The following is a 14,721-nucleotide window of genomic DNA, read 5'->3' as shown; positions in this document are numbered from 1 at the left end:
AAATGCTTTCAATTTTTCACCATTGAGGATAATGTTTGCTGTGGGTTTGTCATAGATAGCTTTTATGATGTTGAGGTATGTTCCTTCTATTCCTGCTTTCTGGAGAGTTTTTATCATAAATGGATGTTGAATTTTGTCAAAGGCCTTCTCTGCATCTATTGAGATAATCATATGGTTTTTATTTTTCAATTTGTTAATGTGGTGAATTACATTGATTGATTTGCGGATATTGAAGAATCCTTGCATCCCTGGGATAAAGCCCACTTGGTCATGGTGTATGATCTTTTTAATGTGTTGTTGGATTCTGATTGCTAGAATTTTGTTGAGGATTTTTGCATCTATGTTCATCAGAGATATTTGCCTGTAGTTTTCTTTTTTTGTGACATCTTTGTCAGGTTTTGGTATTAGGGTGATGGTGGCCTCATAGAATGAGTTTGGAAGTTTACCTTCCTCTGCAATTTTCTGGAAGAGTTTGAGGAGGATAGGTGTTAGCTCTTCTCGAAATTTTTGGTAGAATTCAGCTGTGAAGCCATCTGGACCTGGGCTTTTGTTTGCTGGAAGATTTCTGATTACAGTATCAATTTCCGTGCTTGTGATGGGTCTGTTAAGATTTTCGATTTCTTCCTGGTTCAGTTTTGGAAAATTGTACTTTTCTAAGAATTTGTCCATTTCTTCTACGTTGTCCATTTTATTGGCATACAACTGCTCATAGTAGTCTCTTATAATCCTTTGTATTTCTGTGTTGTCTGTTGTGATCTCTCCATTTTCATTTCTAATTTTATTGATTTGATTTTTCTCTCTTTGCTTCTTGATGAGTCTGGCTAATGGTTTGTCAATTTTATTGTATTGCTTATTTTCAAAGTGGGGTGGTGATTTTTTAGGGGATGAAATCAGAATGTTATTTGCCACTCAGCAGCTACTAAAAACTTGCCTGGAGATGGAACATAGGGGAGACAGGAGGAGGACTGTTTTCTGTTTATTTTTTAGTTAACACAGCCATCCTCTATCGCAAAGCTAAATCACAATCAGCTGAAAGATTCTTTAAAAAACTTTTTTTTAATGAAATGAAATCACTGTATATATACATTACTATATATAAAATAAACAGCTAATGGGAAGTTGCTGTATAAAACAGGGAGCTCAGTCTAGTGCTCTGTGACAAGCTAGAGGGGTGGGGAGGAGATTCAAGAGTGAGGGGACATAGATATGCTTGTGGCTGATTCATGTTATTTTATGGCAAAAACCAACACAATATTGTAAAGCAATTATCCTCCAATTTAAAATAAATTTTAAAAAAGGTTATAGATTATGACAGTCTTCCTCATTCAGACTTAGTGAATCATCATCTTGGAAAAAGGGCCCATAAATATGTGTTTTAAAAATTCTGTTCCATAACCAGTTTTAGGAATATTATATTTGAATATCTTCAGGTTGAGTTAGATTTAAATTTAGTTAAAAAACCTTTCTCCCTCATCTGTATCTGATGCGCTTCCTGTTGAGCAGTCGTCTTTGACATTTGGACAGGGTGAGCATAATACCGGAAGGTCTGGAAAACCATAGGCAGAGCCGCGAAAGCCTGGGAGTGGAATGTCAAACCGCTGACCAGTAGGGTTGCTGTGTGGCATCTCTTCTTTCTCTGAAGTATTTACTTTTCTTCTCTCTGTATTTGCAGGACATTGCTCGACTCTTGCAAGAAAAGGAGTTACAGGAAGAGAAAAAGCGAAAGAAGCACTTTCCAGAGTCTTCTGGAGTCAGTGCTCATGGTGATAGTTACTGTTACGAAGATGGAGGTAACAGTTCCTGTCTTTAGACTCAGTTGCAAGACACCCTTTAAATTTGTCTGTAAAGTGACTCTAGGGCCCATTTGGATTTGTGGTGAAATTTTATCTTATCTAATGAATCCATCTGTTCTTTAGATGGATGGCTAGAGTCATTTTTATGGCTGTAAAATGTGAATATAGTTTAGCAAAATCTGACATGTGTTCTTTTGCACTGTTGCTACTTAGAATGTTACATTACATTCTAAGCACATAAACTAGGGTACGGAAAAATGGCAGAGGAGTCTCTGCCTCAAGGAAGTCCGGGCAGTACTGTTTGAAGCCTCAAAGTGGCATAAATGATAAAGGAGGTGCAGCATTTATAGATTACTGGATACCAGAGCTTTTTTCCCATGCCTTTTATCTTTTAAACCTAGGCCGGTGGATCATCCTGCTGGAGACAAAATTGAATACTATGATTTTCTGTTGAGTGTTTGCTTTTGATGCTTCTTTGCTATTTCTACCATATAGAAAGTTCTCTAGAGACCCCTTCTCTAGTGCTTGCTTCTGCAGTGTGGTGGTGATGTGCTGGTAGTAGCGCTTGTGGTAATGGTGATTCTTTATCTTAAAAGTGTGTTGGGAAATGAGTATTTGCAAGTATTATTTACTTCTTTTTAAAGACATGTCAAAGGAAGGATATCTCGTATAGTTTTAGTGTCAGCGTTTAACTGTAGTTCAGCTTGGAGACCATGTGCTGTGCTGTACCTAGTCTCTCAGTCGCATCTCTGTGACCCCATGAACTGTAGCCTGCCAGGCACCTGGGGATTCTCCAGGCAAGAATACTATAGTGGGTCACCGTGCCCTTCTCCAGGGGATCTTCCCAATCCAGGGATCAAACCCAGGTCTCCTGCATTGCAAGTGGATTTTTACGCTCTGAACCAACTTGGCTTCTGTGGTAGCTCAGTTGGAGACCATACTTAGGATACCAAATACCAACCAAATAACATCTAAAGGCAGCTTCTAGAGAGTAAAGATTTTAAGATGAGTAATCCCCAAGGCCACTGAAACTTAATTGTCTGTTGCTTTTCTATAGTATCATAAAATGTAAGTAGGTATTTTTCTTTGGTGAGTAGAATGGAAAGTATGTGTATGTAGATAATAGAACTATTATAGTTGAGTCTTCCAGTCACATTGTTCCAAATCTTTCAAAATGAGTAGAGCTCAACTCTTAGTAAGCAGACTGAGCTCAACACTTAGTAAGCAGACTGATTCTCTGCTTGTGGCTCGGTGTGTTCTTCCACATGTGAAATGCTCAACTCTTTTTGATAGCCATTTTCCTTATCTGGGTTTTTCTAATAAAATCATGTGATATATCATTCAAGAAGAAAAACTGCCAGTATTTTTCTCTACTAGAGATCAAAAGGTAAAGAGTTACTCATCAGCTTTAAAATCTTAAGAGATATGATCTGGTGTTTTTTTTGTTTTTGTTTTTTTTTTTGCCAGAAGGCACGTTCATTGCAGATAAAAATATAACCATTCTAAACTTGAATCTAAAAACATTAGGTTGGTAAATAAGTACACAAAAGTACTGATTTTAGCAATCCTCTTTTAAAACCTTACAGTTACTTGAATTGGGAGTCAAACCTGGTGGTTTTGACCAGAGTATTGTCATTGTGATTTATCTCTGTAGACTGTGTTAACAATTCAGTAGATTTTCAGGGACACCTAAATTTTAAAAAAATTTGTATTTAGTGCTTTTGTAAAGTTACAGAGAATGCTGTATGTGCTTTTCTTGGAGTTGGGGCGGGGGATTGGGAATAGGATCTAGGGGTCTCCTGAGTGTATACTTGTAAAGTACTGTTGGAATTTCTCCTCGGTTGTGTTGTTGCTGGGAGATGATACGTTGCTGAACATGTGATCTTCGTTTCTATGCCCTTGAGTTAGACCAAGGTGAATTCCACAGAAACCACATTGTAGTCCAGCTGACATTTACAAAGCAGCTGTATGTTCTTTGCAGTGGTCCTTTCCCAACACATAAGGGATATTCTTGAATTGTACTTCTCTGCCTTTGCGTGCAATATAATTTTTGTCTGTCTTACATAATAATCACAGCGAATCATATGGAAGTGGTCGCTTTAGCTTTAATTTTACTTAAACTTTAATAAATTAATCTTTAAAAAGTAATCATTTATAGATTTTCTACAAATTTGGAATTATCCAAAACCCCTGTCAGATTTATATTAACTGAAATTGTATATCTTATCTATGAATCCATGTTTCTCTTTCAAAGCCACTCAGTTGTATGGCTGGCATATTAGAGATTTTTTTTTTAAGTCATTGTCTTTGGAGTCATTAGACCTTAATTCAAGTTACATCCCTTCCTTAGAAAAATTGTAATATTAAGGAAGTTATCCACTATAATCACTGTAAGCCTTTTTCTCATTTGTAAAATGGAGATTCTAAAAATATATCCTTCACATGGATGTTGATTAAACAATAGAATTTTTGTGAAGACTTATTAAAGTACTATTATTTGTACATATATTAATGTAAAGTGGACTTCCCTGGTGGCTCAGCTGGTAAAGTGTCTGCCTGTAATGCAGGAGACCCAGGTTCGATCCCTGGGTTGGGAATATTCTCTGGAGAAGGAAATGGCAACCCATTGCACTACTCTTGCCTGGAAAATCCCATGGATGGAGGAGCATGGTAGGCTACAGTCCATGGGGTCACAAAGAGTCGGACACGACTGAATGACTTCACATTTCACTTTAATGTAATATGTGTATTAAATAACATTTGGTCTGTTTAAACAAAAATCATTTTATTTTGAAAGACAAACATGGAAGAATACAAAATGTTTGCAAATATATGTGTATGTGTGTGTATATATATATATGTATATATATATATATACACATGCATACATATATATATATATATATATATATATATATATATATATATACGTATATACATATGTATGTATTGCCTGTAAGGAAGTTAATTATATTTGCCAAATAACTTGGTCTCAAGAAATATAGAAGTCTCAATCCTTAAATGGACAGGGGTTTAAAGGATTCAAACATTCCTCCATCCGTGTCTTCTTTTTTGCCCCAGGTTTAAAGATATCACAAGTGATCACAATAAATATTTTTCCCTATCAACTCTATGAAAATGTAGTAATAGCCCAGTTCTAATTCTTGCAACACGCTTCCCTAAAGTACAACTGTTAATATCTGTTAACATATTAAAAGAAGTAAAAATAAAACAATCATGACTTCGCAAGTCCATGTGAAAAACAAAACCTTTCTTTTCTCTGTTTGGGTTTTATAGGCAGGCTTCACTCCTGCAGTTTTCTGTGGGAACGTTGGTATTAACACTAAACCATTGTTTCCTCCTTGTGATCATCGTTTAAGTAGCTGGTCAGTATTATGTTAATTCATAGAAGTAGTAAATAGATTCTTTCTCAGTTGTCAAGATACACTTAAAATAATAGTTTGCGTAAAGCATACTTTTTTATTACAGAGAGGAATTGTTCTGTTTCACTTTTGCTTTATGTAAAAAATAAATTCTGTCATAAATTATGAAGATAAATACCTCTACAGACTTTTTAGAAGACAAGTTTTAATTTAGACATCGTCTTTGAAGCAAATGTTCTTTTCTTCTGGAAAGCTCAGAAAGAAACCATTTAGAGTTTTGAGTGCAAGCTTTTTTGGCATCATTGATGCATTTAACACATATCCATATCTCCCCTTCCTGAATTCCCTCACTAGATTAACAATAACAAACATTAACAAAAGCAAAGAGCCCAAAACCAAACCAAACAAACAAGGAAACCCTGATAAATAAGGAAAGGTATGGTTATTTATTTTTTCGACATTCCATCCAGTTGCAAGAGCTGCTTCAAATGCAGTTCAGCAAATGACTAATTCCAATGGGGAATCTTGGCTGTTTTAGCAATTTTCTATGGAATTAGGATTTCTTTTTGTTATTTCCCCATTATAGTAAAAATCTTTGGAAATGTTAAATATGCTCTTGGAATATGCGTTGTTAATTCATTTCCTTTGTTTTCATAGTTTGCCTGTTCCTAAAAAAGCCCTGACAACAAAGCACCGTGTATGTGCTGTTTCTCTAGTTTGTGTTAAACTTAGGAACTTGTATATTTAGAACTTGTTGTATTTCTATATACAGAATACAGTATCATAAAGTTTTTTGAAATGGGTTTGGGAATTGGCTTCTTTTTATGTATTCCGTTATGGCATCTATTTTTAATTATTTTCCTCTGCACAGCTTCAAGTAAGATTTGAAACAGAGTCATCCAAAGATAACAGGGTCATTTACTCACGTAAAATTCTCCTTTGCTCCCTCTTCTTCCACACTGAACTGTAATTTTTCTGGGGATGTTTGCTTTGGCCACCTAAGGGGAGAGGATGGAGGAATACAAAATCTGTGGATCATCTGTCTGAACCAAGTAGAAACTAGCAATATTCTGATCTAAATTTATTGTTATTTCCAATAAGAATATTTGAAAGTCTCTGACTGGAATCACAAAGTATAGTTCTTTTTCTATTACTGTCCTCCCCCACCATATACTAGTTCCAAATTGATTTTATAAATAGAATAGAACACTTAATGACTGGAATTTTTGTTATTGGCAAATATTAAAGCACTGTGTTAATCCTTCCCTAATCATGATCAAGCTCTTCTTTCAGATTTATTTCATTTAATTTCATTTTAGTTTTATTACCTTTTTGGCTATGTACCTAGAATCCTTCATGTATGCACGGACCATTCTGGCAAATACTCATCCATTCATTTCAGTTTGTTAAACTGAAAAAATGGTCCTCTTCATTTTAAAATACATTAAGCTTGAGGCCTGTCTCCATCCTGTAGTGAGTTCATACTCAATCATTAAGCTAACCTGCATTTGTTTTTCACGTTCCTCCACCTCCGCTCAGACCAGCCACGGTCAAGGAGGGCAAGGGAGTTGGGTTCAGGAAGCTCAAGGCCTTGTAGACTCCAACATGAGGAAAAGACTGTGAAGCACAGGAGGGAGAGACCTAGACATCCACAGGAGAACTTGGGAGGACCGGAAGAGCACTGTTCGTCAGAGAAACCTCCATCATCTTCTAGCTCGGGTCAAGTGAGGGATGATCCCCAAGTTAACACTGAGCCCGAAAGAAAACGCTGTGGCCACGAGAGGCTCCGGAGACCTCCCCTCCCCAAGATCAGCGGTGAGGTGTTTCTGAGCACCGAATCGGATGACTGGGAGGCTCACTCTAGCCATCGAACTCGGAACTGGGAAAAACAGTTCAAACAGCAAGACCAGCTCTCTCCCAAAACCTCACGGAAAGCGGGGCTTCCCTGCAAGGAAGCCGTTTATAGGAGGGACCATGGGCAAGGTGAGCACAGAGAGAGGAAACGCAGGCCCCGGACCCCTCCCTTCTCAGAGAGTGAGGAGCAGCTCCCGCTCCGAGACACAGGTAATGAAGGCCAGCCTGGTCGGAAGTGCTGCTACCTTGTATATACATGCAAACAAATGTATCTGTTAAGCACCGTAGACAACATGGCCCTTCTCTCTGGTTTATGCTTATGGCTTTGAAATAAATCCTGGACCAGATATTATAAAAGGTATTTACTTAATCTCAAATCTCAAGAAGGAGGATATCTGTACCTTTTCCCTTCTTTCTAAGAGAATACACACTCCTTGCAGGGTTCTTCCAGCCCCACAATTGCAGTGGAGGTACTCGTCCCAGGTACAATTTTTAAACTGCCAAGACCTTACATCAGAGATTCTGATACTAAAGCAGTGCTATTGAGTTTCTGATTTTGATTCCATGAACCCAGAAGGTCTAATGACACCACCTTCATAATATTTGCCTCCAAAGAAGACTTACAGGGCTGGAAGTACTGGATTTTCTTCACCTCATCTTTCTCAGTTGTGAAGTGAGAGATGAGACAGACGGTCTTTTAAGATAGTGTTTTTCAAATAGTGAGCCTGTAGTGTGTTTTCGTCAGAATCAGCTGGGCTATCTCCTAAAAATGCAGATTTCTGGACATGTGTTATCAATCCCTTGAGTGCAGCCTGGCAGCTCGGGCTTGTTTTACCAGGGGGTGATTCTTGTGTACTTAGAGTTTGAAAACAGTTGTTTTGAGTTCCTTCCTGTGCTTTAACCAGCTTCAGCTCTACAGCTGGTGCTCTGAAGCACCAGTGTCAGCTAAGTTCTTGGTACTTACTTAGGAATGAGGTGAATGAGCCTCCAGTTTCTGGCATCCCTGAGGCCCTACTCTGAAGCCCGTCACTGACATAATAATGGTTCTCTCCATGCCTTTCTGGAAACTGCTGCTGTGATGTTTTTCCATATGGCTGTACCACTACAAGTCGTAGCACTGGCTGTCTGGTGTTTCAATTAGACCATACTCATCTCCCTAGTTTTGTTTTGCTCTTATGGAATGTTTACAGAGACTCAGGGGTTATTGAGGGGAAAGTACCAAGGAGGCGACTCTTCTTACTTCCTTCCATTTACTGTTGCCCAGCCAACCTCTGCTTCTGGTTTGGAGAGTGGTTTCTAGGTTGCAGGTTCATGTTGATTCTTTTGGTTCCCCCTATCATTTTATCTCTTCGTGTCATGTTACTCCTTTAAGTTTCTAAAGGGCTTGGTGATAAAGAAAATGAAAATCCAGGTCAGCAAGTATCTGTATGCCGCAAATCTTCTTGCCTCAGGCTTTATGTTCAGGGATAGATGCTTGGATCTGAGCCTCAAACAGTTCATGAGTCAAGCCACAAAGGTGGATATGTAAATAAGCAATTGCAAATTTGATACACTTTGAACAAAGAGCTCTGGGGCAATAGAGGAGAAAGTGATAAAATCTACCTGGAGTATGTTTTTAAAGTTACTTTATATCAGATTTAGAAAGACATTGGAGTCCAAAAAGTATCAGGGAGGAAGGGTGATTTCACCGACCTCTGTGTTTCTGATTTTGTGACTGCTACCCGCTAAGTGTGCTCTGAGGGCTGGTTAACCTCTATGGCTTTTTTAGTATGCTCAAGGGTATTTTAAACAGACTCAGAAAGGGTGGAAATAATATGAAAGAAACTCAGTGACTCACAAACCCTACTACTGGAGTTGTAGGCAAATGTTTTGTTCCTTTTAATTTAATAGCATAAGAGTTTTAAAAACAGTGTGACTAGGCAGTTACTAAAATGGCAGCATCATAGCTGCTAGCATCTGTCATCTTATTTTCAGCTTACTTTGCAGATTTCACCTACAAAGACTTTGTTGGCATTTGATTTTGTGAGCCACCCACCACCCTAGAATAGGTCAGAAGATTACATTAAAATATAATCATGTACTGGTGTCTGTTCTTGCTGTTGTAAAAGTTCTTAAAGTTGTTAGCATAGGCCAAAGTTTTGTTTAACCTAATAATGAAGAAAGCAGCAGGACAACAGAGAGCTAGTTCTAAGAGCGCTGGTTTGTGGGACGATCCGTTGAAAAAGGAACACAGAATAAAATTGCTAAATTAAATATATGATTGGCTAATTTTCTAAAGAGCAGTAAATCCATACTACCTTTGAGGGTAACATTGCTATTGGGCTATTAGATTGAAACAGCTTATTAATTTTCTGCAGTTTAACTTCCAGCCTCTCAGAGCCATTAAACACCATTCTATGATATTTCCCAAGACTGGCTTCTTACAAAATATACGTGAATGCACATTAACAAATTGAAAAATAAAAACCATATGATTATCTCAATAGATGCAGAGAAGGCCTTTGACAAAATTCAACATCCATTTATGATAAAAACTCTCCAGAAAGCAGGAATAGAAGGAACATATCTCAACATAATAAAAGCTATTTATGACAAACCCACAGCAAACATTATCCTCAATGGTGAAAAATTGAAAGCATTTCCCCTAAAGTCAGGAACAAGACAAGGGTGTCCACTTTCACCGCTACTATTCAACATAGTTCTGGAAGTTTTGGCCACAGCAATCAGAGCAGAAAAAGAAATAAAAGGAATCCAAATTGGAAAAGAAGAAGTAAAACTCTCACTGTTTGCAGATGACATGATCCTCTACATGGAAAACCCTAAAGACTCCACCAGAAAATTACTAGAGCTAATCAATGAATATAGTAAAGTTGCAGGATATAAAATCAACACACAGAAATCCCTTGCATTCCTATACACGAATAATGAGAAAGTAGAAAAAGAAATTAAGGAAATAATTCCATTCACCATTGCAACGAAAAGAATAAAATACTTAGGAATATATCTACCTAAAGAAACTAAAGACCTATATATAGAAAACTATAAAACACTGATGAAAGAAATCAAAGAGGACACTAATAGATGGAGAAATATACCATGTTCATGGATTGGAAGAATCAATATAGTGAAAATGAGTATACTACCCAAAGCAATTTACAAATTCAATGCAATCCCTATCAAGCTACCAGGCACATTTTTCACAGAACTAGAACAAATAATTTCAAGATTTGTATGGAAATACAGAAAACCTCGAATAGCCAAAGCAATCTTGAGAAAGAAGAATGGAACTGGAGGAATCAACTTGCCTGACTTCAGGCTCTACTACAAAGCCACAGTCATCAAGACAGTATGGTACTGGCACAAAGACAGACATATAGATCAATGGAACAAAATAGAAAGCCCAGAGATAAATCCACACACATATGGACACCTTATCTTTGACAAAGGAGGCAAGAATATACAATGGAGTAAAGACAATCTCTTTAACAAGTGGTGCTGGGAAAACTGGTCAACCACTTGTAAAAGAATGAAACTAGATCACTTTCTAACACCGCACACAAAAATAAACTCAAAATGGATTAAAGATCTAAATGTAAGATCAGAAACTATAAAACTCCTAGAGGAGAACATAGGCAAAATCAGACATAAATCACAGCAGGATCCTCTATGATCCACCTCCCAGAATGCTGGAAATAAAAGCAAAAATAAACAAATGGGATCTAATTAAAATTAAAAGCTTCTGCACAACAAAGGAAAATATAAGCAAGGTGAAAAGACAGCCTTCAGAATGGGAGAAAATAATAGCAAATGAAGCAACTGACAAACAACTAATCTCAAAAATATACAAGCAACTTCTGCAGCTCAACTCCAGAAAAATAAACGACCCAATCAAAAAATGGGCCAAAGAACTAAATAGACATTTCTCCAAAGAAGACATACGGATGGCTAACAAACACATGAAAAGATGCTCAACATCACTCATTATTAGAGAAATGCAAATCAAAACCACAATGAGGTACCACTTCACACCAGTCAGAATGGCTGCGATCCAAAAATCTGCAAGCAATAAATGCTGGAGAGGGTGTGGAGAAAAGGGAACCCTCCTACACTGTTGGTGGGAATGCAAACTAGTACAGCCACTATGGAGAACAGTGTGGAGATTCCTTAAAAAATTGCAAATAGAACTACCTTATGACCCAGCAATCCCACTTCTGGGCATACACACCGAGGAAACCAGAATGGAAAGAGACACATGTACCCCAATGTTCATTGCAGCACTGTTTATAATAGCCAGGACATGGAAACAACCTAGATGTCCATCAGCAGATGAATGGATAAGAAAGCTGTGGTACATATACACAATGGAGTATTACTCAGCCGTTAAAAAGAATTCATTTGAATCAGTTCTGATGAGATGGATGAAACTGGAGCCGATTATACAGAGTGAAGTAAGCCAGAAAGAAAAACACCAATACAGTATACTAACACATATATATGGAATTTAGGAAGATGGCAATGACGACCCTGTATGCAAGACAGGGAAAGAGACACAGATGTGTATAACGGACTTTTGGACTCAGAGGGAGAGGGAGAGGGTGGGATGATTTGGGAGAATGCCATTCTAACATGTATACTATCATGTGAATTGAATCGCCAGTCTATGTCTGACGCAGGATGCAGCATGCTTGGGGCTGGTGCATGGGGATGACCCAGAAAGATGTTCTGGGGAGGGAGGTGGGAGGGGGGTTCATGTTTGGGAATGCATGTAAGAATTAAAGATTTTAAAATTTAAAAAATAAAAAACTAAAAATTAAAAAAAAAAAAATATACGTGAATGGTATCAGGATCCATGTGTCATCATATTGGCTTATTCCATAGTTTGTGATAAGTTTATCTTGAATACCAATACTTTTAGCAGTTTTATTTTATCAAAATTTCTTTAAAGGTAAGCTTTGTTTGTTTATTGAGGGAGGTTCTTATTTTCTCAAACTGGAGAATGATGAACAGAAAAAGATAAGCAAGAATTTGATTGAAAAGTCATTGTGGAACTGTTGAAAATATGGCTTACCTGGTTTTTTGAAAGCTGGTTTCCAGATTGTGTTTAGGTTACCAAAATGAAGACCACCATTTTCTTAATTTCTTTGAATTAACTATATTTAATAACATTTAGAAGCATCTCTGTTTTCTGTAATGACAGGCTTACAGTGTACTATCTGAAATTCCTTCTTAGATACTTAGAAAAGCTCTTTTCACCTTTGGTATGAAATATGCTGCAGTTAGTCCGCAGTCTTGTCAGTCTAGAAACCTAGTATTCCAGGATGTAGAAATTTTCTGCTTAACGAGATCTACACGTTCCAAACAGAGAGTTCAAATAAACTCTTCTCTCTCCCTCTAAATATTTAACCTAGGGAGAAATTACCTTAAAATTTAACAACATTTATTTTTATTGGGGTATATTTGACATATAAGTTTCAAATGTATATTTGTATATATTGCAAAATGATCACCAGAATAAGTCTAGTTAACATCATCACCATACTTAATTACAACTTTTTTCTTGTGATAAGAACTTTTAAGATATATTCTCTTAGCAACCTGTAGATGGACTGTATAATACAGTCTCCATACTGTACATTATATACTTATTTATTTAATACCTGGAAGTTTGTATTTTATGACTTTCTGTACCCATTTTGTCTATCCTCCGATCCCTCCTCTGACAATCACAAATCTGTTCTCTGTATCTTTGGGCTCAGGATTTTTTGTTTTGTTGTTATGTTTTAGATTCCATGTATAAGTGAAGTTATATGTTATTTACCTTTCTCTCTATAGTCCAGCTCTCACATCCATACATGACTACTGGAAAAACCAAAGCTTTGACCACATGCACCTTTGTTGGCAAAGTGATGTCTCTGCTTTTTCATATGCTGTCTAAGTTGGTCATAACTTTTCTTCCAAGGACCAAACATCTTCGTCTTTTAATTTCATGGCTGAAGTCACCAACTGCAGTGATTTTGGAGCCCTAAGAAAAGAAAGTCTGTCACTGTTCCCATTGTTTCCCCATCTATTTGCCATGAAGTGATGGGACCAGAGGCCATGATCTTAATTTGATCAGATGTTGAGTTTTAAGCCAACATTTTCACTCTCCCTTTTCACTTTAATCGAGAGACTTTATTTCTTCTTCACTTTCTGCCATAAAGGTGGTGTCATCTGTATATCTGAGGTTATTGATATAAATCCTGGCAATCTTGATTCCAGCTTGTGCTTCATCCAGTCCAGCATTTCTCATGATGTATTCTGCATATAAGTTAAATAAGCAGGGTGACAATATACAGCCTTGATGTATTTGGAACCAGTCTGTTTTTCCATGAGAGTTGGACTATAAAGAAACCTGAGGGCCAAAGAAGTGATGCTTTTGAACTATGGTGTTGGAGAAGACTCTTGAGAGTCCCTTGGACTGCAAGGAGGTCCAACCAGTCCATCCTAAACGAAATCAGTCCTGAATATTGGAAGGATTGATGCTGAAGCTGATACTCCAGTATTTGGTCACCTGATGTGAAGAGCTGACTCATTGGAAAAGACCCTGATGCTGGGAAATATTGAAGGTGGGAGAAGAAGGGGATGACAGAGGATGAGATGGTTGGATGGCATCATTGTCTCAATGGACATGAGTTTGAGTAAGCTCCAGGAGTTGGTGATGGATAGGGAAGCATAGTGCAGTCTGTGGGGCTGCAAAGAGTCAGACACGACTGAGTGACTGAACTGAACTGAACCTTTCTCTTTCTTACTTTACCTACCAAGGTGCCTTCAGGGTCCATTCCTGTTTTTGTAAATCAGTCAGTTCAGTTCAGTCACTCAGTCGTATCCGACTCTTTGTGACACCATGAATCGCAGCACACCAGGCCTCCCTGTCCATCACCAACTCCCAGAGTTCACTCAGACTCACGTCTGTCGGGTCAGCGATGCCATCCAGCCATCTCATCCTCTGTCATCCCCTTCTCCTCCTGCCCCCCAATCCCTCCCAGCATCAGAGTCTTTACCAATGAGTCAACTGTTCGCATGAGGTGGCCAAAGTACTGGAGTTTCAGCTTTATGGCAAGATTTAATTCTTTTTATGGCTGAATAATATTCCTCTGTGTGTGTATGTGTATGTGTAAATCTCACATTTTCTTAATCCATTTATCCATCAATGGGCATTTAGGTTGTTTCATGTCTTGGCTATTGTAAATAATAATACAGTGAATATAGGGTGTACATATCTTTGAGTTTGTATTTTCATTTCCTTCAGATAAATTCCAAAAGTAGAATTACTGGATTGTATGGTGGTTCTAATTTTTTTTTTTTTAATTTTTTTGAGAGACTTTTATACTGTTTTTCATAGTGGCTACACCAATTTACATTCTCACCAACAGTGCACAAAGATTTTCTTTTCTTCACATCCTTGCCAGCACTTGTTGCTTCTTGTCTTTTTGATAATAGTTATTCTAAAGATGTGCCATATGATACCTCATTGTGGTTTTGATTTGCATTTCCCTGATGATACAGTGATGTTCAGCACCTTTTGTACCTGTTGGCCGTCTGTGTGTCTCCTTTGAAAAAATGTCTGTTCAGATCCTCTGCCTATTTTTTAATCAGATTGTGTTTTTGCTATTGAGTTGTATGAGTTATTTATATATTTTGGGTGTTAAACC

The 14,721-nt window shown here is 37.5% G+C and overlaps 1 protein-coding gene and 1 non-coding gene across 3 annotated transcripts in view; both read left to right on the top strand.

Moving 5' to 3' along the window:
- CCDC50 (coiled-coil domain containing 50) overlaps window positions 1-14,721 on the top strand; it is an 85,394-nt gene that overhangs the window by 49,166 nt on the left and 21,507 nt on the right. Inside the window, exons 5-6 of one of the 2 annotated variants that reach the window (XM_069557685.1) lie at window positions 1,673-1,790; window positions 6,716-7,240. In XM_069557685.1, the coding sequence (XP_069413786.1) occupies window positions 1,673-1,790; window positions 6,716-7,240 (643 nt within the window). The remainder of the gene's footprint in view (window positions 1-1,672; window positions 1,791-6,715; window positions 7,241-14,721) is intronic. The other variant, XM_069557692.1, reaches the window with a different exon arrangement.
- On the top strand, window positions 4,319-4,390 carry TRNAY-GUA (transfer RNA tyrosine (anticodon GUA)). Its single transcript has one exon. It is a non-coding gene; the product is annotated as a tRNA-Tyr (tRNA).

Source organism: Ovis canadensis, chromosome 1, assembly GCF_042477335.2.
Source record: "Ovis canadensis isolate MfBH-ARS-UI-01 breed Bighorn chromosome 1, ARS-UI_OviCan_v2, whole genome shotgun sequence".
In the NCBI taxonomy this organism is placed as follows: Eukaryota; Metazoa; Chordata; class Mammalia; order Artiodactyla; family Bovidae; genus Ovis; species Ovis canadensis.
Note: the sequence above shows the minus strand (reverse complement) of the source record. Positions and strands in the feature narration are given on the sequence as shown.